The sequence below is a fragment of the Carassius carassius genome, chromosome 24 (genome assembly GCF_963082965.1).
Source record: "Carassius carassius chromosome 24, fCarCar2.1, whole genome shotgun sequence".
Taxonomy (NCBI): domain Eukaryota; kingdom Metazoa; phylum Chordata; class Actinopteri; order Cypriniformes; family Cyprinidae; genus Carassius; species Carassius carassius.
The window spans coordinates 28,311,979-28,339,908 of record NC_081778.1 but is presented as its reverse complement, the minus strand read 5'-3'; the positions used below and the strand labels follow the sequence as shown (position 1 = coordinate 28,339,908).

Sequence of the window (27,930 nt, the reverse complement as noted above, 5' to 3'; positions counted from 1 at the left end):
ATGGAAGGATATAAAACAGGAGCGATGACAGTGAAGGATGAGAGAGGACCAGGCCTTTATTTTATTTTTAGATTTTTTTTTGTGCGGGGCAGTCGTCTGTGAGGGGCTGCCGCGCTGTTTTGTGTTTATTTTATTATAAAAGTATTAATTTTGATTGTCCGCCGGTTCCCGCCTCCTTCTTCCCGTAATTAGGAATTTTAAATTCGTTACATATGCGTTTTGCGTTCTGGCACCTTTTTATTACAAATTAAGCACTGAGGTCAACCTTTAGCTGCCAGTCTTGAGCTGTTGCCAGGGGTCCACCTAATGGTTTCCTGCTTCGTGGTGGTTTCTCTCCATCCTTAAAGGTCCCGTTTTTCGCGCTTTTTTGAAGCTTTGATTGTGTTTACAGTGTGCAATATAACATGTGTTCATGTTTCGCATGTAAAAAAACACAGTATTTTTCACACAATTCACCTTTTAGTATACAGCTGTTTTCATTGTCATAAAATGGGCTGATGACTTCCTTGTTCTATAAAGTCCCTCCTTCAGAAATACGTAACGAGCTCTGATTGTGCCAGCGGTTCCTGTGTTGTGATTCGACAGCAGCTGAGCGCAGGCTGCCCTCCTGGAAATGCAAATGGGCTAGTTTTGAGAAGCAAGTGGGCAGGAGCACGTGCTGGAGATGTACTTATAATCACAGGAGCGTTTTTACTGACGAGATGCGCATGAAAATCGCATTCAATTTTTTTGCACATTCCTAACATCTAGTTAACAAAGCTAAACAGCGTTGCCCTTTGTGTAATAAGTTACAGAAACTGTTAAACGCACCAACTTAAATAATAAAATACACTTACCGGTTGTGGTCCATAAACAACGCCTTCTCCAGACAAAGAGGGAACTGCTCCATCTTTCAGGAATAATCTTTGTGCGAATCCGGCATTAAACTGATTGAGATTGAGGAAGCTGTCCTCAGCAAAGTGTGCTGCACATAGTTTTACATGTGGATTATAATTTCCGGGAACCGAGTTAAACATAAATTGTAACCATTAATCTTCAAGTACAGCGTCCCTGGGAAGGCAAAACAAAGATGATTGGACTCCGAGATGAAAATAACAGCGTTTCGACGATATGGCGACAAACACAAACGCAACTCTTCCTCTTCTCCGTCGGAACACAACAAGACCACGCCCCCCTTTTTGCGTATTCATGTGGGCGGAGGTTAGTCAAAAAACTGTTTTAGTGACATCATTGCTGCAGGAACTAGAGGGATGTAGTCCAAACGGGTCGTTCGTTGTAGGCGAATTCTGCAAAATAAAATATTTGCTTGGCATTGAACTTTGAGCTTTAGAATTTTACAGATATTATTTATACTCTAACAACAACATTACACACTAACTAAAGTTTAAAACATGGGATCACGAAGAACGGGACCTTTAACAAATGCGATTGGCTGCTGGTGCTTGCTGAGAGAGATCCCTGTGCTGATAGTTTCAGCACCTGATCGTGGCACCACCGTCAGGTTGGTTGGACTGGGGTGGACATTGTAGACTGACTGGAGAATGAAATGGATCTGGAATGGCTCCGCTTTCACAACTCGGTCCACAAGATCTTTCAGTCCATTGGTTGTTCCCATCAAGTCCACGCCCCTTTTTTTCACATCCCCACCATCCTGCTAAGGCGCTTTTCCTCCACCTCTGCTTGTATTTGTTCTTGGACAAGTTGACGCCTATCCTTTCCCCAGGCCTTGGCATATTGAGGTATATTTTTACAGCCAAGCCCTGCACATCCTGAAGCCACTGTAAATGTAAATGCTGGCCATGACAATGACTATAATTAAATGTATAATGCAATTTTGTTGACAAACAAAAACTAAACTAAATCTGGTTCACAAAATAAAAACTATGCTAAAATGTCTCTTCATTTTCGATGACCAAAACAAGATGAAACAAAATGTTATAACATTATTTTGTCTTGTTTAGTCATGTTATTATTATTATTATTATTTTGCAGCATTTCTGTTTCCTGTGTCTCACTTCAGGGACTGCATCAGGTCACACTGCGAAGACGCAACCGACGTCAGTCCCTCAAGCCCCACTATTTAGAAGACGCCAACAAAAAAAGTTAAGCATGATTTAAACTTTCGCCTGGCTCTGCTTCACGAGCCTTACACTGACCGTGAGCGCATCTTCCCAAATGGACAAGACTTTTATACTTGTCGCATTCGCCATTGCACTATTCTTTGAAACGACAGGGGAGTGACGAGGAGTAACTGTGCTCTAAAATCATCTCTCAAGTCTTATGATAAATGAGTTGATGAATTAATAATTTCTTTGTGTACAAACTTAAAACAATCTTAAACTATTGGCTGTATTTCACATCAAACAAAAGACAACTTTAAGCAAATAGTGTATAATTAATAGCTAAATGAATTCTAATCTATTGCATACAATAAAAATAAAATGTACTTCAAATAAGAAGCCTTGATACAAACTATGAAAAAAAAAAATCCGTCCAAAAGTACGTGATGGAGTTTGAACTTCGTATTAAACTGCTTCTGTTTCACACAAACGTAAAGTAAAATAAAATGCTGTGCACTCCGCCACACAAAATGAGTTCACGTGCACTCAAAGCAAACTTCCGGCAACACCTCGATGACGTCATATTGTGTGCGCTCATTCAAGTGAACTTGTGGACGCGTCGAGTATATTTATTTATTTTATTTATGTGTATGTACTTATAACATGTTTGGTTGGTAAAATAAATATTGTAAAATCAAATCAGAGAGTCTTCTGTGTCTGGAATGGATGTATTCTTGAGTCTATAAGGTATCAATTATATAATAAGATAACCTTGTTTGAAATGGGTTTTGCCTAAAAAAAAATTGGGTTTCATCTATACTACTAGGTACTTGTAATATATTGACTAGGTTAAATAGAATGGCATCACTAAAAAGAGACTAAAATACAATTTTCATCAACTAATATTAGACATGATGTCATCAGTTTTCGTCAACTTAAACTAGACTAAAATGTCATCCATTTTCGTTAACTAAAACATTTCATTGTAATGACTGTATATATAACGTTACACATTTCCCTGAATTAAGTACATTTCTGCGACTATTATTATGTTTAAATGAAAACTAAAGGAGGCAGTGGTATTTGATATCCCATTTCGTTTTATTGTAAATATACTGTGAGGAAAACTGCAGTAGCTATGGTCAGCTGAGTGATGTTATCAAGCACGCTGCTGTTTGCAGAATTACCGGATTTAAGTCGTCGCAGACATCACACTCCCGAGCCGACTGCGCAAAGTCTGAACTACCGAGGATGCACGTCCAAAATCAGCATACTTTGTATTGAGAAACGCGTGCAGACCTACGTCACCAGTCTATTTGTTCCTGGGGAAAAAAGTTCCTGGTATAAATGTTCCGGGTAATTTCGGTGGAAACGTGGCATATATAAATCCTTTAAACTGGAAAATAAAAGACAGAAACAAATAATAATAGATATTTCTAATATTTTCTTAAAGGGATAGTTCACTTTCAAATTAAATTTTGGTATGTTTTAGCTTACCTCAAGGACATCCAAGATGTAGGTGTCTTTGTTTCCGCAGTACAGTAGTTTTTATATTTTGATATTTTTAGGTCAAACCATTCTTGTCTGTGACTCATATAATGGAGGTCTATGGTCACCACCTCAAAGAGCATGCACAGAGGAGCCCAATTTAAACAATTCCCCATCGTAAGTACACATTGATGACCTAAGACATGAAATGAGCAGTTTGTGTAAGAAAATGAACAGTATTTATATAATTTTTACCTCTTGTACACAACCACGTCCAACTGATCTGAGGGCGCGAGTGCTCGTTTATATTACCCAATATTTAATGTTAGTAGCTTAATAATAGAGACATTAATAATAACAATCATTATGCCATATTTATACAGCTTTAGTAAGTGTATGGTAAATAGGAGTGGTGCTGTGTGGATTGAAATGCTTCATGTTTTGTCACAACTGGTTTAACCAGGTTACTGTTTAAATACTCCCCTGCTCATATTCAGCCGTGGCTTTCAGTTTTGAAATGAATAAAAACAATTGTAATTGAACCTGGTTTCCACTACCAACCAGCAATATAACTTATAAAAGAGGTTTAAAATGTATTAAAATATTTAAATTAATAAGTATTATTTGTATTATTTTAATAAACAATTAAATAATCGACAAAAAAAAATGTGAGTTTTAGTTGAGGTTTTTTTTTTTTCGTTTTTTTTTTTTGTGTGTGTGAAAAGCTCTTTTTTTTTTTGGCCAATGAAGGTTTTAGCAATTATTTAAAATGCATCTGATCACTCTACACAATAATCTAGAAACAATGTTATTGAATACCAACTTTGCAAAAAAACAAATTATGTCACTGCCAAAACTTTCTTGGAAATCTTGGAAAATGCTAACTTTAGCCTGAAAGCACTGAAAGCCATGATTTCATTATAAATTTGTGACTACAGTATTTTATTGTAAAATAATACTCTTTAATCCTGTAAATGCCTGGCAAATTTGTACAGCATAGTAAAAGTGAAAGTTAAATTTATTGTGCTTGACATACAGCATGATATGAAATTATTTTTCATGTATCTAAGTAAATGTAAAACCTCAAGGTGACTCCTGCAGTCACATAGTATGAAGGAAACTCACTCCTCCCCTAAAACCTTCAACTCACCTCCCACATGCTGACTACCTTAACTGACAGGGTATATGACACCAGAGTACAGTAATACATACACCTCTGCAGAGCACAAGGCAAAAGAAATTACAACCAAAATCCAATATTCAGAGGAATGGATTCCAGCCAGTCTTTCAACCAGCCCTTAATGGCCTGCGATTCTTCTAAGAAATCAGCGATGTTGCAGCCAGCAGCACCCCCACCAGCATACCAGGACAATCTTGCTGGATATCCTTCCTCCTTTCCAAGCCACCCAGCACCTCAAGGACCCTATGCCCAGGGGCCGTATCCAGGACAGTCTGGGGTCGCTGTACAGCCTGCAGTTTTTGTGACCGCTGCTCCACTGGCTAGACCAGTGCCAGATCACTTGGGCTACTCCATCTTCACCATGTTGTGCTGCTGCTTACCTCTGGGCATTGCTGCGCTGGTTTTCTCCTGCTCTGTAAGTATATTAGTCTATGTGCCTACCTTTTATTTATGAACTATGAATTCAATTTTTTTTTACTTTCATCCAAGTAATTAGAAAAAAATAAATTAGAATTAAATTAGTAATTACAAAAAAATAAAAATAGCATAATATGTTTAGCTTCTCCAGAAAAATAAGGTTCATGCAACAGAGCAGACAAAATAATTAGGCATGTCTCCATTTCAATGTTCAGCAATGTAAAATATATAAAACAAATACATAAAGAGTAAGAAGTTTCGTAATTGCAGGAGTTCAAGATTATTTATTTATTATTTATTCATTTTGACACTTTAACGGGCAAACAAAGAAAAAAAAATATTATGTATAATGTATAAAGAATTAATTTATTTTAATTAATTTAGAATTGTGAATTAATTATTTTTTTATTAATTAAAAATATTTAATTAAAAATAATTTCATTAACACACACGCATATGTATATGCTACTATGAACAGAATAATTTTATTTTTGAATACTGCAGTGATGCTCCACTGATAAATATGTTGGTTTAGTTATTGGTTTCCTGTAAATGACTGACAGCTGTAGGTTGGAGACCATCTCAACAACGACAGACTTTTTGAACGATTAGTTTTAGGTTTTAAGAAAAAAAAAATCTTATTTTACTATTTCAGGATGATAATTCTCATCATTAATTTCAATATCACAAAATAGCCTAACTAACCTCTAAAGCTTACTGAAGACAACAGTCTGTAATAAAATGAGAAACAAACAAATGATAAGAAATAAGACAAATAAAAAGGAACAAAGACACAAGTGAAATAGGCCTTTGTGGAAAACGTTAAGCACTATAAAATAAAAAAAGAAATACAACTTAAATGTTGTGTGAGTTTATAACCCCTATAAAGACAATAGTCCAAAATCTCAACTGGCTGACCAATTTCTACCGGTTTTCCATGTCTACTGGTATATCACCTACTCCTATGTTGGTATGACTTAGTTATAATAACTAAACTAACATATTATGCTGTTTGCCTTTTGGAATAGTGTAAGGTATAATGTTTAAAACAATTTTAACAATCAAATGAAAATGAAACAAACTACACTGATTGTGTACATTTTATTCGATACAAGCTATAAACCTTCCATCAAATAAAAATGAAGCATTACATGTTACAAAAAAACCTCATCTACAGAGTGTAGTCTGCCCCCCTTTTTGAGGACTCTCTCACCTGCCACTGGTTCAAAGAAACTCGAGAACTGAGAACAGAAGTAATTGACATTCTGTTTCCCTATTGTTTTCACAGACTCGAAATGCCAACTATTCAGGACAACAAGAATTAGCAGAGAAGAACTCCAAAACGGCACTCACCCTGAATCATTTCGCTCTTGCTCTTGGCCTCATTTTTATTGTATTGTATATTATCTTTCAGGTTGTGTTGTTTAAAAATGGAAACCAGCATCCATAACTGTTACAGTTATCATGGTTGGGTACAGATTATACAAACAAATTTGATTCTTTTCATTTAAAATGTTATTTGCTTAATGTGTCAATATTCACACAGTTGAAACATGCTTTAAAGACGGATTATCGGATGTTTAAAACAATAAAAGCTTGACCAACCAAAAAACTGCATTTATTTTTGTTTTTGTTTATTATGTTGCATATAAGTAATTATTAACAAATATTCCTATAGTGCATGAGTCACATTTTAGCAAACTAAAAAAAAAAAAAAAAAAAAAAAAAAACTAACCCTTAGAACCAAGTTTTTACCAACCGGTGTCTGACATTTAACAACCATACCTGCTGCTTTACGAGAAATGATTTTCAGCTGAAAAGCAGGTCAACCAAAATTACCACAAAGACAGTTGGTTCACAGTGATCAAATAACTTTTGCTCAATAATAGGTCAATAGTTTTGATCTGTAATGTAAAAATGGATCTTTAATATATACTGTAGTAAATTTTAAACAGTAGAGAGTTGTCATTCTTATTTTTTAAAAACATTTTACAAAAGAAAATATTGTATAATGCTGCATTAGGTTCTTAGGTCAATGTTTTATGACAGTTTGTACTTGTTTGGTGAAAACCTCTGCTAGTGTCATAGAAAAATGAGTTGATCTGAGGCACGTATGAAGTGTTTTAGTATTTGTGTCCTAAGATTTTATTTTTCTGAGCTCATCGTGGGGGAAGTCGTGGCCTAGTGGTTAGAGAGCTTGATTCCTAACCCTAAGGTTGTGGGTTTGAGTCTTGGGCCGGCAATATCATGACTGAGGTGCCCTTGAGCAAGGCACTGAACCCCCAGCTGCTCCCTGGACACTGCAGCATAAATGACTGCTCCGGGTGTGTGTTCACTGCTGTGTGTGTGTGCACTTTGGATGGGTTAAATGCAGAGCACAAATTCTGAGTGTGGGTTACCATACTTCGCTGTATGTTATGTCACTCATGTTACATGTTGATTCCACCAGGTGGCACCTCCAGTAAAACAGGAGAAGTTACAGTAAGTTCAATCTATGCTAAAACGTTTGGCACTCATCCTTTTAAAAAAAACATTTGCTAAATTCATAAACATACAACATAAAAATCAGGGACATATTGTATGGGTACACTCTTAAAAATAAAGGTGCTTCAAAGGGTTCTTCAAGCAATACCATAGAAGAACCATTTTTATTTTTAAGAGTGTATGCAGGATAGGCACTGCTGAATGTGATTTCTCTAAATATTAAATATTATCAACATTGTTGTCCCAATCAAACAATTAGATTTGAGGAACAAGTTTACAGGAAATATCAGTTTTAGGTTTACAGTAAGGGTTAGATGCTTCTACACCCCTGTTATTCTGCAATCATTACCTTCTGAATTTAGGGATAAATTATGGGTAATGTTAGGTTTAGGGTTAGGGATTGGATTAGGTCTGTGTTTTTGGACACTAATGTTGTCCCAGGATCAAAAAAAAAGGTGATCCAGGAACATATCTGACTTGGTAAAATCACAGTGACCGCACATACATGTGTGCCAGGGTTGATTGGGGGCCCACCGAGGGGGACCTTTTAATTAAAATGATGGAATGTATTTTTATGTATTCCACTGAGAATACACAAACCTATAAATTAAAGACCAAGGACTTGAATTTGTCAAAGAAAGACCTAAATTAGATTAAATTAATTAGCCTAACTAAGCTAACTAAAATGTGAGTATTTTTCTTCTTTCTTTCTTTTGTTATATTGCGACTGTTATGACTATTCACAAGTTGTTTTATTGATGATTTTCGAAACAATTAGCATAAATGAGACATTCATTTTATTAAGTTCAGATTTTTCAACGTCTCTTCTTATATTATATATATTTACAGTATATGTTTATTTCATGCTAGAAAAGAGGAAAAGATGATTGATTCACATGCCGATTGAACTGAGGCGAATATAGTGATCTCACGCCACATTAAAATAGCAGAAAAACACATTTATTGTTTGTATTTCGTGATAAAATTGACAGAATTTAAAATTTGCGATTTGTGTTATATTAAAACTAGCAAAACAGGCTTATTGAAATTATTGGGTGGCTGGTGTGCTACAAAAATGAATGGACTTGAAAATGTTATATATTATTTTCAAGCATTTATACCTTCAATAAAACAGCTTGTGAATAGTCATGTAGGAGTGAAGTCAGTAAAAGAGGGACACTTTTTGGTAAACTGTGTATGACAGTTTTTCTCGATTGCATAACAGATTTCTTGAAATTGTGCCTCTTTTTCTCAAACTCAGTGTAATGATAAAATCTTCCTAATCATCGGGAAGAAGGAGGCGGGAACCGGCGGACAATCAAACAAAGCTTTAATAATTCAAAATAAACACAAAACAGCGCACCAGCCGACTGATGGGTCGAACAGGTGTAGCTCATCTCCAGTCACTCCACCGGCCTCGCTCCCATATATAACTTTTCCCTCAGACATGACACACAAGCCCTAAAAAAAACACACACTACAACACAGTCTTACATACTAGTGAGATCAATTTACAACACTGTTGCAAAAAACTTCTTTTGGCAATCAGGAATCATTTACAGCTCAATATCTTTTATATTATACTGTATGTTAAATACAGTAGATACAGTGAAATTCAACAATAAGCTTTAAGAAATTATATTTTCATTACACTACTTACAGAGATCTTACAGTATAAAATATGAAAAGCAATAGAAAGGTCAAATACCAAAGAACTGAATATGAACCCACAATAGAATATAGAACCAGCTCTCAGTTTTGCAAAAATGCAGTATATGTAAGAAGTACTTGGCTACAAAAAAACAGTTATGAGTTTGAGGGTGACCAACTTGTGCTTCAGTATTTACTGTACATAGAAAAGTAAAAGTTATCTGATTTAACGTAATGGTACCATGTTCTATATACTGTATGTCTAAGTAGTGTAGAAACCCTGTAGATGAGCCTGTTGGCAAGCTGTTCTCATGCACAAAAACATGGTCAGCTATAGTGCTGTGTATAGCATCAGGAACAAATGTCCTTTGACCCTCTCCCCTTCATTCTTCTTTTTCCCCTCCTTTCCTCTTTTTTTCCCTCTAGGATTCATTTTCCAAAGCACACACAATCACCTGCGACCCTATATATTATCCCGAGATTCTGTGTCATCAGTTGTGTTATTCACTGCAATGTTTACAGATGGATAAATGTGTGTTATTTGAGTTCATATTGTGATGCTTGAGGTAATTACAGTATATTGTGTTTGTATTTTCTGAATGAGAACATGGTTAAGCTCATGCAAAATGAGAGCGTTTTAGTGTAGATTTTTGCAGAAAACACTGAGAAAATTGTAATGTGTGTGAAATGCGTTAAATGAGAAATGTGTCTTGGAACTGAATGAATGGTTTGGAAAATTGGGCCAAATGAATCAGTTATAGTGTGTTCGCAATCTGTAAAACTGTAAACACTAATAAATCTATTCTATCAACACAATTTATGCTTTAAACAAATTAAAGTCTATTGTATCTCCCACTATATTTTTTGAAAGAATGTTGGTTGTTGTTTTTAAACATAAAAAGGTTTAAAATGTTAAGTACCCATTTTTCTTTTTCAGGCAAATTGCAACGCTGCGTCTGGTAGAGTGAGACACACATTTTCATCTAGTCTGCGCTTACAAAATACAATTTAAACATAGTAGTGGATAGTGTTATTGATTGAGGACTCATAAACACTTAAGGTTCACTGAAGCATAAGCATAAATTTAAAGAATTAATAACGCAGTCCAAAGGAGTACAAATTTAAACAATTAAAACACTCCAACAGAAGAACAAAGAATTGAATCACTTCGACAGAAGTCCAATGCTCTGTGTAGTATATTAATGCCATTATTTTATGTGCCTGCTTGTGTATGTACTGTGTTTATATCTAACTGTGTGCTTAAGTGTGTGTAAGTGTGTTTGTAAGTGTGTGTGTGTAAGTGTGTGTGTTTTAAAAACACGCCCAGTTATGCAGAATATAAGATAGTAAATATTTAATTTATGAGTTGTAAAAATAATATATAACAATGCAATATATAGAGTATGATTTTTCCACAAAATTCACATATTGACAACTGCAAAACTGTGTTTCGCTGCCTGGAATACATATGTTTCTGTGAATTGCAGTGACTCATTTACTTCTCTCTTCTGTAGGTCTGGCAGTCTGTAAATATTCTTCAGATTTCTTGTGAAATCTATAGAGCCTTGCGAAAATATTCACACGCCTTCATTTTTTTTCACATTTTGTTATGTTGCTACTTTATGTTAAACTGCTTTAAATTACTTTTTCTCCACATCAATCTACACTCCATACACCATAATGGTAAAGCAAAAAAATAATTTGTAAATTTAGCTCAGGAGCATTCATATTGCTTGTAGATGTTACTAAATGAAAAGTATGAACAAATTCTGCACCAGTTAAGTAAAGCAAAAATGAATGTTTATAATATGGTGCGTAGATTCAATTACCGTATTTTCCGGACTATAAGTCGCACTTTTTTTCATAGTATGGCTGGTCCTGCGACTTATAGTCAGGTGCGACTTATTTATCAAAATTAATTTGACATGAACCCAGAGAACTGAACTAAGAGAAAACAATACCGTCTCCAGCCGCGAGAGGGCGCTCTAATGCTGCTCAGTGCTCCTGTAGTCTATACACTGAACACATATAGCGCCCTCTCGCGGCTGTAGACAGTAATGTTTTCTCTTGGTTCTTGGTTCTAAATAAATGCGACTTATAGTCCAATGCGACTTATATATGTTTTTTTCCTCATCATGACGTATTTTTGGACTGATGCAACTTATACTCAGGTGCGACTTATAGTCAGAAAAATACAATAATATTGAATAAAAAAAGCCAAAAAGTCACGGCAAAAAATGCACACACCAAACGTAATGCTAAGTTCAAGGTCCTTTGAACAGGAGTATATTACATACATACATTACATACATGTTACATATATATACGGTTCATTCATAAATTTGTACATCCATAACGGTCTTCAAAACAGCTCTCTGTACTAAAGCACCACCAATCCTGCCCATTTTGTGCAACAGCAGCAAAAGAAAAAAAAAAAACTCTTTGTCATGCTATGTATTTCCTAACTGAATATGAAGAAATGTTTTGTATTTTTAACATTGTGGTTTAGTGACACCACACTAAACATACATACATACACACAAACACACCCAACTTCTGTACAAAGCTACTGAACAAAGGAGAGCAACCCCTGCAAACAGTGTTGGGAAGGTTACTTTGGAAATGTAATAGGTTACAGATTACAAGTTACCCTGTTTAAAATGTAATAGTAGTGTAACTTTTTCAATTACTTTATTAAAGTAATGTAACTAATTACTTTTGAGTACTTTTTGATTACTTTTGTAAATTTGTGAAAATTAAAGAATAATAAATAAAAGCATATACATCAACTTAAATACAGTTATCTAATAAGCATGTGACGTATTCTGTGTAATAAAATCCTAAACATTGGTGTTTCTTTTAAACTGCTGTCTCTTTGTATATGATGATAGTTTTCTCAAAATAAGTAAAATGCACATGAAGTGACACAGAGCAGTTCTAGAAATTATGTTTATGTGCTCATGTACTCCTATATTGAGGCGGCAGAGGTTGAAAACACTGCGAGCTTCAGTAGGCCTATGTGTAGAAAATGAAACCATGTCTTTGCCATTAATTTACAGGAGGGGCGGACTGGGAAAAAAAATCAGACTGGAAAATTCAAACTCATACAAACAAATTCATGGACAAAACTATTTTTTATCTATTTTAAATCTTTAATTTGGGGACATGCAAAATAATTAAAAGTTCTCTCCTGAACTGCACCTTCACTTTCATTTTTCTCTTCAGTTTCTTTATTTTGCCCTGTTATGCATCTCTCTCATGACTTTAATACTCAAGATTGAACAAAACTATACTTTACAATACAATACTCTCTACAATACTACAATATCTTTATAGAAAAATCCTATATATAATCCATATTTTTCCCTTACAAAAATTAACCATGCTTTTATTAGCCTATATAAAAGTAAAATAACCTTGAGTAATTTTTTTTTTTTTTTTTTGCAAATGGATTTGTATTTATTTTTAAATAAATACATTTGTAAAATAATTTTACATTTTTGGTTATCACAGTTAAACAATAGTAACCATTTTCTCTGGATTTATAGTTAAATATTAAAACGTTAATTTTCGTAAGGGTTGTGTTGTTGTCTGTCGTAGCTCCCCCTAAACCTATAAAAAAAATCTGAATTTTTTTCAGCTAAATTACTACTGTATCATTACAACAGATAATAATGATGTCCTTTATATTGTATTTTGAGTAATGACTGATGAGCAACGTGCTGCTGCTTGATTAAATAAATAAAAAAACAAAGACAAAAAAGCATCTTTACAGATGAAACTGACCTGAAACCCTGAACAGTAGTTCTGCTTCTCTGCTCCAGCTGTCCACTCTATTCTTTCTTTCTTTCTTTCTTTCTCTTTCTCTCTCTCTCTCTCTCTCTCTCTCTCTCGCATTGATTACTCGGAGTCTGATCCAAACCGTTTGGCGGAGGCGCGGAGAGCGCGCGAGTCATGACTAACAATTCATGATTTATTAGAGATTTAATTATCAAATGGCGGATTCGCAAATGATCGCTTTAGTACATTCGGCAGGCAATTATACAATAATGATATTAAATGGAGGGCAAAATCGGCTGCCAGGCCACCGGGAATTGTCCCGGTTCTCCCGGTGTCCAGTCCGCGCCTGATTTCCACAGACACGCAGAATGTGCAAGTCATATATTGCATTTTTGGGGCTTAATATTCACAGACACTAGTCCATGTCATGTTTTGATTCAAGTGTAGGCTACTGACCTACTTTTGATTTAGTCATCCAAAATGTGGCATATTCCGTCCGCGTTAGGCATTCCGTATTTATGACTGGATTCTACGAACCAGACTGTATTTCCGCATCCCGGAAATTATTAGGGCGGTATGTCTCAGAATAGTCAGTGCAATTTGGGAAAGAAATCAGTTAAATCTGTATGTGGATGCGTGTAAATATTCAAATGTAATCCCCTTTGTAATCGTTAAAAATTTCATAAGTAACTGTAATTTAATTACTAATTTTTTCGTAGTAACTGTAACTAATTACAGTTACAATAATTTTGTAATTAAATTACGTAACGCCGTTACATGTAACTAGTTACTCCCCAACACTGCCTGCAAACAAGCCTGTACCTGCACTTTCGGGCCCACTTAAAGATAGCCTAAGGGGCCCCCAGTGGGCTGCCAGCACAGAGCCTCTGAGTTTTTTCTCATTGGCAAAACATTGACCCCTTAGTGCTGGCCCTGCACGGGTAGTCCCTCTGTTGGAAGGTACTGTAGCTCTCCAAAAACAGGATGCACCCCTGATCTATAACAATACATGTTTCACTTTAAATACTTTTCAGCTACTATAACTTAAGTCTTTGGGGAAAACAGTTATTATACATCTGAAATAGATGCAGTCACCCCATAACTAATGTCTATATTGTCAGAAATGTACATTAACAGAAACATAATCAATTTACACTTTTAAGTAGAAAAAACCTAAAACACGCTAGAGGCTCAGTTTGTGGTTAAAAGTAAAGTCTCACAGGAGGCAATAGTAACAATACACCCTCTTATAATATTGGTTACAATACCAAGCAGTTAATGCAACAATTAAAAAAAAATCAGCTAGGTTACAAGTTCTATAATCAAACTCTAAGCAGCAATATTGGCGATGCTGCCAAGCACCCCTCATTAGGGTATCAAGTGTCGTTCACGCTTAATGCAGGCTGCATCTGAAGAGTAGCTTACTCCTCAGACCCTTTTGTACTACTTTTTGGGTAATTCTAATTACTTAATGTACAGTATGTGACTCATGGCAGATGTCCTTCCTTTGTCGCTTATGTTCTGTCTGTCTAGTAGTCTTCTTCTTCATCTTCATCTTCATCTGGCTCATGTTCATTTGATGTTGCAACATGCTTTCTTCACTATTGTCAAACAAAGACCAAAATGAAAAAAGGAATGGTAGAGGAGCGCTTCCTGGACTCCAAAATTGTTTAAATAGAGGTGCTCTTTGGATGGGAAACTAGATGCCAAAAATCAAAAATCAAAAAGGAACTCCAAGGCACTCTCAATTACAAAAGTAAAAAAGCCTTTATTGTTATGGCTTGGTCACATTAACCTTCAAAAAAACTCCAACGCGTTTCGGCTACATGCCTTCCTCTGGGAGTTAAACAGATCTCAAACAAACAAAGTTTCTTATGAACTAACAGTTGTGTTGTCTGTGTACATTTGTTGAGCACCCCGTTTATTTTTTAATGGTTTTGTCCATTTTACTATCTAACTGTGTTAAGCGCCTTTAAAAATTGGCCTTTTCTTTAAAGGGGTCATATGATGCATTTAAAATGTTTCCTTTCTTTCTTTGGAGTGTTACAAGCTCTTGGTGCATAAAAAAGATCTGTAAAGTTGCAAAGACTAAAGTGTCAAATCCAAAGAGATATTCGTTATCAAAGTTAAGACTCTGCCACGCCCCTTAAAATGGCTCATTCAAACATGCTCCCATTTGTCTGTCACTATGTGGAAATATTTGCATAATGCTGCCCAAAGGTTCACACAATGAAAGAAGGCGTGGTTTCAGTAACCACAGTTAGTGTTGACAACCATTTCCATTTTATGGACAACCATTTCGAGAAGCTAGGAGAGGAGGTAATTCTGACTTTGCTACAACAATCTGGCACTTCTGAATCAGCTACTGTACGTATGTTTTGTTATTAGTTTAAGTATTTGCTATTGGATGTTCAAATGAAATGTTCAAAAAAGAGTTTTGCACTTTGTGTGTGTGTGTGTGTGTGTGTGTGTGTGTGTGTGAGAGAGAGAGAGAGAGAGAGAGAGAGAGAGAGAGAGACAGAATTTGAATTTTAACCAAACATTTCACAGCTTCAAAACAATTCTAATACAATAATGATGCAAACAAAATTGACATTGGGATCAGTGTAACAAACAAGAAAAATATAAAAGTTCATCAACAACAGAGCAAATTGCATCATTGTAACACCACTGAACCAAAAAGAACATCAAGTCTTTCATCATCTTATAAAATTTAAAAACAACCCACACTCTTCTTTTTATCCTATTTTTACAAATATATACAACTTCACATCCTTCTGACAAGCACAATCTTGTACACTCCATAAAACAATGAAAATTTATCTTTTTTCCACAGAATTTTTTTTCCCCTGCTAATCTTTTTGCTCTAACTCCAATGCAAGAAGCAACCTTTTGTGAGTTATCTAACTCGGGCCCCCCAGCAGCTATTATATGACACAATTTAACTTTTCTTGCTCTCCACATTGCATTTTCAAATCCCCATGCAGCTTCACTTGAAACATCAAATCTAGATCCAAATACAGTCGGTTCTTCTAATAACCAAAATAAAGACAAACCGAAAGCCCCTCTTCTTTTCTTGAATAAGCTTCATATTTTAAACACCCATTTATAGAATGGAGTCAGTCCATTCAGCTGAATTTTGCTAGAGTCCATTAAAAACAAAGCAGAGTCTAGTCCCAGGCCTCCAGCTTTACTCAAAACAAAGTTAGCAACATTCCTCCAAACAAGATCTTCAGGTCCAATTAAAGATCTCTGAATATATTGTAAACGAAAAGTTGCTCCTCTGCTGGCCAGATGTACTAGTCCTTGCCCCCTTCCTCCTTAGGAAGATATAGTACACTTTGCGGCAACCAGTGAAGTTTAGTCCAAAAAAAGTCCACAATGAGAGCTTGTAGTTTTGCAAGAAGTCCACTTGGATGCTCAGTACATGCCAAGTGATGCCAGAGTGTTGAAGCCACCAAATTATTGCTGACTATAACATGTCCTCTAAATGACAATTTGGGCCACAGCCATTTCCATTTTTCCAGTCGTCCTTTTGTTTTTTCTAAAACACCCTCCCAGTTTTTTTTTTTTTTTTGTAATACTGAATCATCTCCAAGGTATACACCTTAATATTTAAAGCTATTTTTTTTCCATTCAAGACCAGCAGGTAAATTAGGAAGGCATTTACCTTCCCACGCTTCAGTCTTAGTCCAAATTACCATAGCTGAAGACAGCTCCCAAAATCATCAATTATTATTCTCAGATTCTCCACCTCTCACCTCTTCTTGATTATTCACAATAACAATAACATCATCAATGTAAACCGACAATTTAATTTTGAAATCACATTGCGGTATACTCCAACCATCAATATTTGCTCTTATTCTTACTAGCAATGGTTCAATTGCTAAAGCATACAACATGCCTGACAAAGCGCATCCTTGCCTTATGCCCCCTGTGATCTTAAAAGGTGCACTCAGGCCACCATTATTTTTAAGTACACTCTCAATGTTCCTTTACAACACCCCAATCTTTTTTAATAAAACTCGGACTGAAACCAAACACTCTTAATGTCTGGTAATGTCTTAATGAGGTAGTTATGTTCAACCCGGTCAAAAGCTGTTTCTTGTTCCAAGGAAAAAGACCAACGTTTAAACCCAATGATCTAGAGATATCTATAATGTCTCTAATTATATAATAGATATATATCAAAAATAGATCTATTAGGTACAAAGTATGTCTGGTGCACATGGATGGCCCAACCAATTGCCTCTCTTAATCTAATTGCCAAGACTTTGGATAAAATCTTAAAATCAGAGCATAGGAGTGACACAGGTCGCCAGTTCTTTATGTTTTTGAGGTCACCTTTCTTCTGTAAAAGGGTGATTACTGCTCTTCTGCAACTCATTGGCAGCAACCCTCTGGTCAAGCTGTCATTGAACATCTCTAGCAGACCATCACCTAACACAGCCCAGAAAGACTTATGAAACTTTATAGGGATTCAATCAATCCATGGAGCTTTCCCACACTCCATGCTCTTTAGGGCATCATACAATTCACCTTTCTTAGAAGGTTTTTTCAGGTCAGCATTTGCTTTAACTGGAACTTTAGGTAGACCCTCATAAAACCAACTGGCTATCTCCTCCACCTCTGTGTATTCACTCCTGTACAGCTCTGAATAAAATGCCACTGCTCTTTTCCTAATTTCCTTAGGCTCCGTAATTTCTGTGCCAGATTCTGATAACAAAGAATGCTTAATTTTATTTAGGCCATTCTTTTTTTTTTTTTTTTTTTTAAGTCCAAAGAAAAAGTTGGTTGGACCATCCATTTGTACTGCACTTTGAAACTTTGATCGTACCAGAGCACCCTGTGCCCTTATATGTAGCAAATCACCTAAAACTTTCTTTTTATCTTTGAGAACCTTAAAACGTTCTTGGTCTCCCACAGATGCCAAAGAAGTTTGTAATTCTAATATTTCTCTCTCTAGATCTTCCAACGATTTGGACATTTTTCTAGAAGCATTGAGAGTATACATACAGCACAGTTGCTGTATCTGTATTTTTCCATTACCCCACTATTGCTGCAGAGAATCAAAAGATGACTCCCTATTTCTTAAAACGTTCCCCAAAAAAATTTAAGACCTCACAAAAATAATTATCTTGCAATAGACCAGTATTAAAATGCCAATAAGTACTTCTTGGCTTAACATTATTAATAAAAACATTACAGCTGACCAAACAATGATCTGAATTGCACAACATTTAATAGTATTACAGTTATTTTTAAAACAATACCACCTGTCTAGTCTAGCCAAGCCATTGTTACATGGTATTCTCTCACTTGTGTCCATGTATACTGCCTCTGTGTTCTATTCAACACTCTCCAAATATCATACAGATGTTCTTTTGTAATTTGTCTCAAACACATTGTGATTCCATATGAGGTTATTTATGGTTCCTATCAACACTATGATTTTCTGTACAATTAAAATCACCCCCAATAAATAGATAGTCTTCAGGTTTGCAATTTTCTACTACATCTTTAGCTTTAAAACAAAATCCTTTCACCTCCCATAACAGGTGCATACATATTTAGAAATACAAACGTAAAATTTTCAAACTCAGCCTGTAATTTCAATAAACTGTCCCTCAACAACATTTTCCACTACAAACGAAACTGGAATTATATTTTTTTCTTAGTAAAATGGTTACACCTCCACTGATGTTAGTCTTATGACTCATAAACACCTCTCCTTCCCACTCCATTTTCCATGCATTCTCATTCTGCACATCAGTATGAGTCTCCTGAACAAACATGACTTTCCTTTTTTTTTTTTTTTTGCTTTATTAATTCAAACAGCATTGTTCTTTTTCTATGATCCCTTGCATCATTTATGTTAAAACTGCCCAGCCTTAAATTACTCATGAATAAATGAATATGAAATTAGACTGAGCATAACAAAAACAAAAAATTAACAAAGGAAAAAGAAAGATTATAGTGTTGTTTTTTCATCATTCAACATAGTTGATCTCTGCTTTTGAACAATTTTCTTCAGCCTGTATATTTCCAGAGATGTATAGTAACGAAGTAGAACTACTTCACTACTGTACTTAAGTAGCTACTATTTTTTTCTCCTACTTCCACTTTTACTTCAATACATATTTTCGATGAGTTTAATACTTTTACTCCGATATTTTTTTTATGTGCTGCATCGTTACTCGTTACAATTATAAAAATGTTACGAATCATTCCATTACAAACCCACATTACCACTGCCAGAACTGTAGATGGCAGGTTTGATGAAGCTGGCACATCATTGAGCGAATCAAGCGATTAAGAAGACTGCGCGTGCTGACTGAACTGCTGTGAAGAGAGAGATGAACACCGAGCCGAGCCAGATAATGACTCGTTCACAAGTCAAGAACCGGTTGCATTGGTTTTCGAATCACCAGTAGTTCTTTCTGACAGTTCGATTCAATAAACCAGTTGAAGAAAACAGTTCACCGGTTCTTTTGCGCTCGAGGTAATGGCGTCATTGGCGTTGACTGCAAGCCTTCGGTTTACCTGGCTGGGCTCATAACATTAGCACAGAATCAGTTCAGAATCAATCACCAAAAGAGTCAGTTCGGTTCAGACGCTCTGTGTGTCGGTTTGCTTCACGCTGAATCACACATGCACAGTATTATCAGTTCCTCGGTTCTCGAATCGGACGCGTCTGACAGAAACGGTTCTTGACTCGTGAACGAGTCAATGTGTTGTTCGTTATCTGGCTCGGCTCGGTGTTCATCTTCAGTTCTCTCTTCACATCAGTTCAGTCAGTGTACTGTTTGAGTAAATGAATTACTCCGGGATATTGGTTTGTTTTAACTCAGAGGGAGTGTCAGCCACATTAAAAAAGTTAACAGCTTAAGTCATTGGATTAATTGGAGACGCGAACCGTTTAAAACGATTCAGTTCGATTTGGTGAACTGTTTCAAAAAGATCCAGTTACATCGAATGATTCATTCACGAACCGGATATTACAAACTGCTTTGTTTTGAACTTTCTTACAACAGACACGGAAGAGAAGACAATGCTGAATAAAGTCGTAGTTTTTGCTATTTTTGGACCAAAATGTATTTTCGATGCTTCAAAAAATTCTAACTGACCCTCTGATGTCACATGGACTACTTTGATAATGTTTTTCTTACCTTTCTGGACATGGACAGTATACCTTACACACAGCTTCAATGGAGGGACTGAGAGCTCTCAGACTAAATCTAAAATATCTTAAACTGTGTTCCAAAAATAAACGGAGGTCTTACGGGTTTGAAACAACATGAGGGTAAGTTATTAATGACATAATTTTGCAAATTGGGCGAACTAACCCTTTAATCTGTTTTTTGTTTACAAAAAGTTACAGTCAAAGGAATTGTGATTGTCCTTTAGGTTAATCATTTGAAATAGTAAAAACAGTATGTTCAAACTTTTGAGTACTTTCTTTAATAACTACATAACACAATACTTGTACTTTTACTTTCAGTACTTGAGTAGTAAATTTTCAAATAGACTACTTGCAATACTTAAGTACAAAAAAATGTTGAATACTTTAGTACTTCTACTTAAGTGTGGTGCTTAAAGAGCACTTCAACTTCTACTCAAGTCATTTTTTTGATAGAGCACTTGTACTTTTACTCAAGTCTGGGTCTCCAGTACTTTATACATCTCTGTATATTTCTCATTCTGTGGGACTCCCCAAACTTTTTTCTTTCTTGCCGACTCTATAAACAATTCTCGATCAGGAAAGAAATCCTCTACCTGAACTCCCTTCATTCCTTTTGTACTTTTCAGAAAAGCTTTAATCTTTTCAAGAGTATAGGCATTCCTTCCCACATAGAAAATGTCTTCTGGCCCAGATCCAGGCCACACAATGACTTTTCCCTCGGCCCAAGTACTGTAAAGAATGACGGCCCTGAAGTGGCCCAGAACTGGATTAAACACTCAGGCCACACATGGGCCATAACCGGCCCGAATCTCAGCCAGTTAATCAGCCTTAGCTGGCCCTGATCTGGGCCAAAATAGGTTTTATTATTGGTGCCAATTCTCAGCCTTAAGTAAACCAGAATCCCCAAATCTGAGCCACACCTGAGCCTTAAATAGCCCAGACCCAACCCAGACAGCAAGCATTGTCAGCCCAGATGCGGATCTGGGCCAACACTATATTGCTGTCTGGGAATTTTAATATTCATATTATTACCTTATATATTACTATGATCGCAATTATTCATTTTGTGACATGCTTTAATGTAGACACAAACTATGCCAATAAAGTACATAAACTAAATCAGACTTAAAACCCACACATCATGTAACTGTGCAATAAAAAACGTATTGCATTGGTTTTTCTATTTATTTTTATAAACAACAAATCAACCAATAAAGAGTGAGTGTATAAAGTATACAGTGTATAAGAGAAACGTAACAGATAGACACATGTAACTTAATCATAATAATTTATTACAGATGTGACAAAGAGCAGTAGCCTACCACAGTAGTCCAAATGACGATACGTTGCAGTCCACTCTGGCAGAATATAATAGTAGTGTGAGGAGCAGGGCATAATTTAAGTTGTTAAATGCTGAAAATACTATCCCGATCCCTCATTCAAGACACACATCATTCTGAATTGTTTCATGTTCTTCGTTCTCTGGAGAAGGTGCACTTCCTGATCACACTTAAAACATTTAATTGTTTCTTATGTTACATAAATAACAGTCAAAATCGTCGATCTTAAACTTCAGTGCAAGATTCAACTCCTGACCATTATTTAAAATCATGTAAAATTGTCTACGGAAAGTAACAACGTGCTTAAATTGTGCAGATTTACAGTTTAAAGTAATCTTTCTAATCTGCGATACAGTTTCCCATGCCTTGCCAATTCTCTTTAAATCACTTCGCATTTGATATATGGCGGCACGTTTGACAATAGGATTTTTTTTGCCGGTTGCATCAAAGGCATTACTGCTGTATAAGACTCATTTATGACGAATTCCACTCACAACAATCTCATTAACTTTATTCACGTTATCTAAGAACAAAACAATTGCGCTGTTCATTCTTGATGCTGACAGAATTCTTTTGTGGCCAACAACCTGTGCGAATGCTAAAATACACTTTCACAGTGCAACGTTTCGCGGGGTCAACTAAAATGCCATGTCGTCACGTTAGATGATCAAGCGTCACACTCACACTTCCAGGCGCTTCCATCTCAATCAGCACACACTGATCGACAGCGCCTTACTTTCCTTATCAAAACTTTGAAATAATCACCAACAACGCTACCCAAATATATCCCGTGTATATATATATATATATATATATATATATATATATAGTCATGGCCAAAAATATCAGCACCTTTGATAAATATGATCATTCTTTCATTCTTATTCCGAGGTCCTGAATGTCAGCGGTGACCATTTCAACTAGATGCACCCCAGAGACAGATCCCCTATGAAAACCTCATCACCTCGACGAACACCAGCACAAGGCCACAGGAACCAGATAAGCACAATCTGACCTATGCTGCAGCCTGTAATCAAACCACGCCATGCTGGTTGAAATGGCCCCAACTAGTGTTGTCAAAAGACCCGGTACTTCGATACCAAGTAGGTATTAAAAAAATGTAAATGTGACGGTACCAGGTTTCTTTAAGTACCGGTAGTACCGAGGTCCCCTTCAAACCCGGTTCAGCGCTATGATTTCCGCGAAGCAGAAAATGAGGACGGAATCTCAAAATCCAGTCATGAAGATGAAAATTACATTTTAATATGGACAGTCATAGAATTTGTCAAAGTTAGCATAAATTAATCAAATCTCCATATGGACCAGTATCTGTAAATGTTAAGCCGCAAATGTTGCTTGAAATATGAACCGTGTTCTGCGCTTCTCTGTGTGAATTAATGAATGGCAGGGACGTGCGCGTTTGTTTACTACATAGACTGAAGCGCGTGACGCTTGCATTAATTTCAGCATCTGAGCTTCAGAGTTCTCTCTCCATCAAGCGATCTTTTCAGTTTCTCACATATGCAAAAGAGAGAGAGAGAGCGAGAGTCTTACCACGCTGAATCGACACGCTATATGTAAACTATTCTTTATTGTCTTTTCCTCTAATGGAGTTCATTTAGAATTATTCATATACATTTTTGAACAAGCAGAAGACATACCGGTTTCTCCAGTAGTGGGCGGAGCTAATGCGCAAATGGCAATATCATTGGCTGGCGCTGATTTAGTACCGTCCCTGTTTTGATTTCAGCAAATCAGTTTGACCGAGCGCAGACAACGTGATTAATATTCATGAACCCAGCAGCTCATCAATTCATAGTGCATTGGATATACATTAGTATGATAGTAGAATTAGTAGTAGTATTATCTTTTAATAATAATTAATATGATCTATTACTATTTTTTTACAGAAACCCTCAATGACCAAAAATATCTTAAGCATCACCACCAGTCTTAAGTTCAGTTAAAATGACAAATATGCATTCATTAGGCCTAAAAGTTAATTTTTACATAAAGGCATTGTGCTAGAAATATTACTATTATTTAGTAAAATGTATGTGATACTGCTACTACCATTGAAAAAAATTATAAAACTATATTTTTTAAAGAAATAAATCACAATATTTCTTACATGTTTTAATTTTAATAGAAATCCCCTTTATTTACCAGAAATAAAATGTTTAAATTTCATAAATTAAAAGACAAATTAAATTTGGGTGAAACTTGTTTACTGTTTTTCATAATTATATAACTTGTAGAAAAACTTTAAACACAATTGTAAATAAGTATAAAGAACGGCATTGGTTTTATTTTTAGTGCTAAAAAGTTTTTTTTTAATTAGCATATTTTTGTGTTTTGCTTTGGTACCGAAACTGGTACCGAGAACCGTGGATTTTCACTGGTATCGGAACCGAATACTGAAATTTTGGTACCGTGACAACACTACCCCCAACTGAGTCTAGTTTCTCCCAAGTTTTTTTTTTTCTCCATTTCTGTCACTGATGGAGTTTTGGCTCCTTACCACTGTCACCTTTGGCTCGCTTAGTTGGGGATGCTTGACTGATTGAACAGACACTATTGGAAGAAAAATGACTCTTTGTTAATGTCCTACTGCATTACTGACAAAACATTTTCCTGTTTGAGTATTGTTTAAAGTGATTGTTTAAAGCGATATACAAATAAAGGTGAATTTACTTGACATTACATCAGTTCATGTGTAGGCCTAGTGAGGAATGATTTGGCCTAAAAAAAAAAAAAAGTCTCTCACTTTTTCTTCTAAATAACCCATGTTGTAATGGGTAAATGGAACGGAATGCTGACAAGAGGAAAAAGATTAAAAAGGGGAAGATTCACTTCCACTAGGTGAAATAAACCTCTTAACCCACCTGATATTTCATGTATTTCATCTGAGTACACGTAAAACCACAACTTGGTGTCTGCAGTCACAGAGTATAATTGAAACGGGTAAAATTCATGTCACTCCTCCCCTAAAACCTACAACTCACCTCTCCTCTCATTTGTTGGCTAACTTCAGAACAGAAAAGTCTGGACCAGAGAACAGTAATACATACATTGCTGCAGACCCCAAGGCAGAAAGAAAATTACAATCAAAATCCAATAATCTGACAAATGGATCCTAGCCAGCCTTTCAGTCACACACGTCCATATCCAGGACAGTCTGGGGTCGCTGTACAGCCTGCAGTTTTTGTGACCACTGCTCCACTGGCTAGACCAGTGCCAGATCACTTGGGTTACTCCATCTTTACCTTACTGTGCTGCTGTTTACCTCTGGGCATTGCTGCGCTAGTTTTCTCCTGCTCTGTAAGTATATATTAGTTCATGTGTTTGTCTTTTAATTAATAAATTTAACATTTACAAGCATTAAACTTTGTAACATATATACGCATGTGTGTGTGTGTGTGTGTGTGTGTGTGTGCGTGCGTGCGTGTTTGTACTACTGTAAATCAATATATACAACAAGTCAAAAGTCTTTGAACAGATTTTTTTATTTTTCATGTTTTTTTTTAAAGAATTAACTTTGGTTTACTACACCTGCATTTATTTGATTCAACATGCAAGCGTAAGTAATATTGTGACATATTGTTACTATTTATGACTACTTTTTCTATTTTAATATATTTTCAAATGTATCTTATTCCTGTCATTTCAAAGATGAATTTTAAGCATCATTACTCTAATCTTCAGAGTCACATGATCCTTCTGAAATCATTCTAATATTCAGATTTTCTCCTAAGAAAAAAAAATTCATTATTATTATTATCATCATTATTATTATTATTATTATGTTGAAAACATTTTTTTCAAATTTCTTTAATGAATAGAAAGTTCAGAAGAACAGCATTTATCTTAAGTATTTTGTATCATTACAAATATCTTTATCATCACTTGTGATCAATTTAAAGCTTCCTTGCTATTTCCAAAAATCTGCATATTAGAATGATTTGTGAAGGATCATGTGACACTGAAGAATGGAGAAATTATGCTAAAAGTCAGCTTTAATATCACAGGAATAAATTACATTTTAACATATATTTGCAAATAGCAAGCAGTCATTTTAAATATTTAAATATTTCATCAAATATCAAATATTTCACAGTATTACTGCTTTTGCTGTATTTCGGACCAAATACATGTAGGCTTTGTGAGCAGAGGAGAATTCTTTAAAAACATAAAAAATCTTACTGTTCAAAAACATTTGACTGCATATAGGTATATTACTCACTCATCAAAATGTGAGAGGATTGTTAAAGCTTAAGCTGTATTTGTGGTCACAAACACGTAAGCATTATCACACGACAAACTCTTTCATGTAACTTCCTTAGAACTGATATCGCTGGTGTTTTCCTGTTTTTCGGTTTTCTTTAAATGACTGTTAGTTATATATAAAAAATGTGGAGCTGGAAACCCCCTAAACAGCAATGGTTTTAAGAGTTTTAAGAAAAAAAAATAATTTTATTAGTTATTCAGCTGGCTGATGATTCTTAGAATTTAGGCTGCATGTGTCAAGATACATAAAACATAATATATGTATTTATGTATTTAAATATACATCCTCTTGACTACCCCTAACTACCTCTAAGATTTAGGAGCTGTTTTTTATCAATAACAAGCTTTGTGAAATATCCTAAGGCAAATAATTAGGAGTCTGGAAAGATAAGTCTTCCAGTATGTATACACGTGAAAAAAAATATACTTACAAGCCAATCGTTTTTAACATAGATATAGTTCAATGTGATTTTGTGACTGGATTAGCTAAACTCAGTGGTTATTCAACTTGGTTAGCTATTTATCATGTTAACTTGGTTATCAATGTGCATAATAAAACAAACAACATAAAACAAAGCTAGGTTAGCAAATTTATACAAAAACATGTTTACTTTCAAGCAAAAGATAAGAAACCAGTGGTAACTTCACAAAGTTAAATTAATGTGCAATTTGTTGCAAACAGCTAAATGGCTTAATAATTAAATACTGATGGTAAGTTTTATAAATAAATACAGTTTCACTCTTTCTGCTTCAAAATTTCACGTTTACTTCAGTGTGTTACTTATGGAAGCCTGTTTCTGCCATGATATAATAATAATAATAATAATAATGGTAAATTAAACTTTTTATCTCAAAATTCTGAAATTTTGCTGAAAGGTATAAGTTTATTTCTCACAATTCTTACTATAAATAAAATAAAATAAAGTTTATAGCCCAGATTTGCTTTCAGTGTACCTCTTCCATCAAATGTAAATGGAACAATAAATGTTGAACATTCCCATCCACCACTGGCTCAAAGAAATGTTATATGTTTCATAATTGTTTTCACAGACTCGAGATGCCATCTACTCAGGACAGCAAGAATTAGCAAAGAGGAATTCCAAAACAGCGCTCATGCTGAATCATATCGGCCTTGGGATTGGCTTGGTTATTATTGTATTGGTTATTATCAACCAGATGGCGAAATGAAGATAAAAGCTTTTAGAGCTGACATGGCTGGATGCATCTTAAAAACAGATTTGTTTTTCTTTATTTTAAATGTTTAATGTTTTCTCAATTTATAATTATTCTTATGTTTTCAGACTGATTATTCTATGTTTAAACCAAGGCTACCATGCAGTTTTTCTGTTCTCTTTACTTCTAAAATGTTTTGTTTAGACTTTTGGCTTATTTTAAATATCTTGTGTGCAGCTGTGCTTGTTTGTTTCTGTGATCAACCAACTTAAACAGAAATGAAAGTTTTAGTCAAATACTAAAATCAGAAAGTGCATTATGGGAACACCAGTATCAGAAAAGTTGAGTAGGTTTTACTCAATATAAAATTACTTTTTTTTCATGTAGAAATTAAACTTGTTTTTCTGTAGTATTTACTTCACCACAGAATCGTTTTTATCAGTTTAGCATGGACTGCTGACAGAAAGAAAACTAGTTTGGTATGATGGCTAGAATATTTTTTTTTCTGAATAAGACAACAATTTGCTACATTTCTAATACCATATTGTAATACATTACTTGTCCAAAAATGAATAACTAAATAAATAATACTTTTTGAACAATTAGGTCTAGATGTAGTTTTGAAAAAGTGACATATTTTGAGAGATGTTTCCCAGCGATTGTAAATAAAACTGTAATTGAAGGAAAGGTAGAGTAAATCTCTTTTTGATTGATCTTTGAGAAAATATTCTATTTTTTTTTTTTTTTGAGATACTGAATTTTTAATTTGTACATCATAACCATCAGAATTAAAACAAAAACTCTTGAAATGTTTCAGTTTGTGTGCAGTGAATCTAGAATAAAAGAGAGTTTGCTTTTTTAATTAAATTACAAAAAATAAAGAAC

General features: G+C 35.1%; 1 protein-coding gene across 3 annotated transcripts; it reads left to right on the top strand.

The window, feature by feature from the left end:
* The first annotated feature begins 4,754 nt into the window (after positions 1 to 4,754).
* Positions 4,755 to 27,307, top strand: LOC132103717 (synapse differentiation-inducing gene protein 1-like). Of its 3 annotated transcripts, none has more exons than XM_059508809.1 (2): positions 4,755 to 5,143; positions 26,923 to 27,307. In XM_059508809.1, the coding sequence occupies exons 1-2, from the start codon at positions 4,817 to 4,819 to the stop codon at positions 27,058 to 27,060; spliced, it is 465 nt and encodes a 154-aa protein (XP_059364792.1). In that variant the 5' UTR covers positions 4,755 to 4,816; the 3' UTR covers positions 27,061 to 27,307. The 3 variants fall into 3 exon arrangements, 2 of the variants coding, with proteins under 2 accessions (XP_059364792.1, XP_059364791.1); XM_059508808.1 differs by lacking the exon at positions 26,923 to 27,307 and adding an exon at positions 6,434 to 6,870; XR_009423444.1 differs by lacking the exon at positions 4,755 to 5,143 and adding an exon at positions 24,546 to 24,906.
* The last annotated feature ends 623 nt before the right edge of the window (positions 27,308 to 27,930 follow it).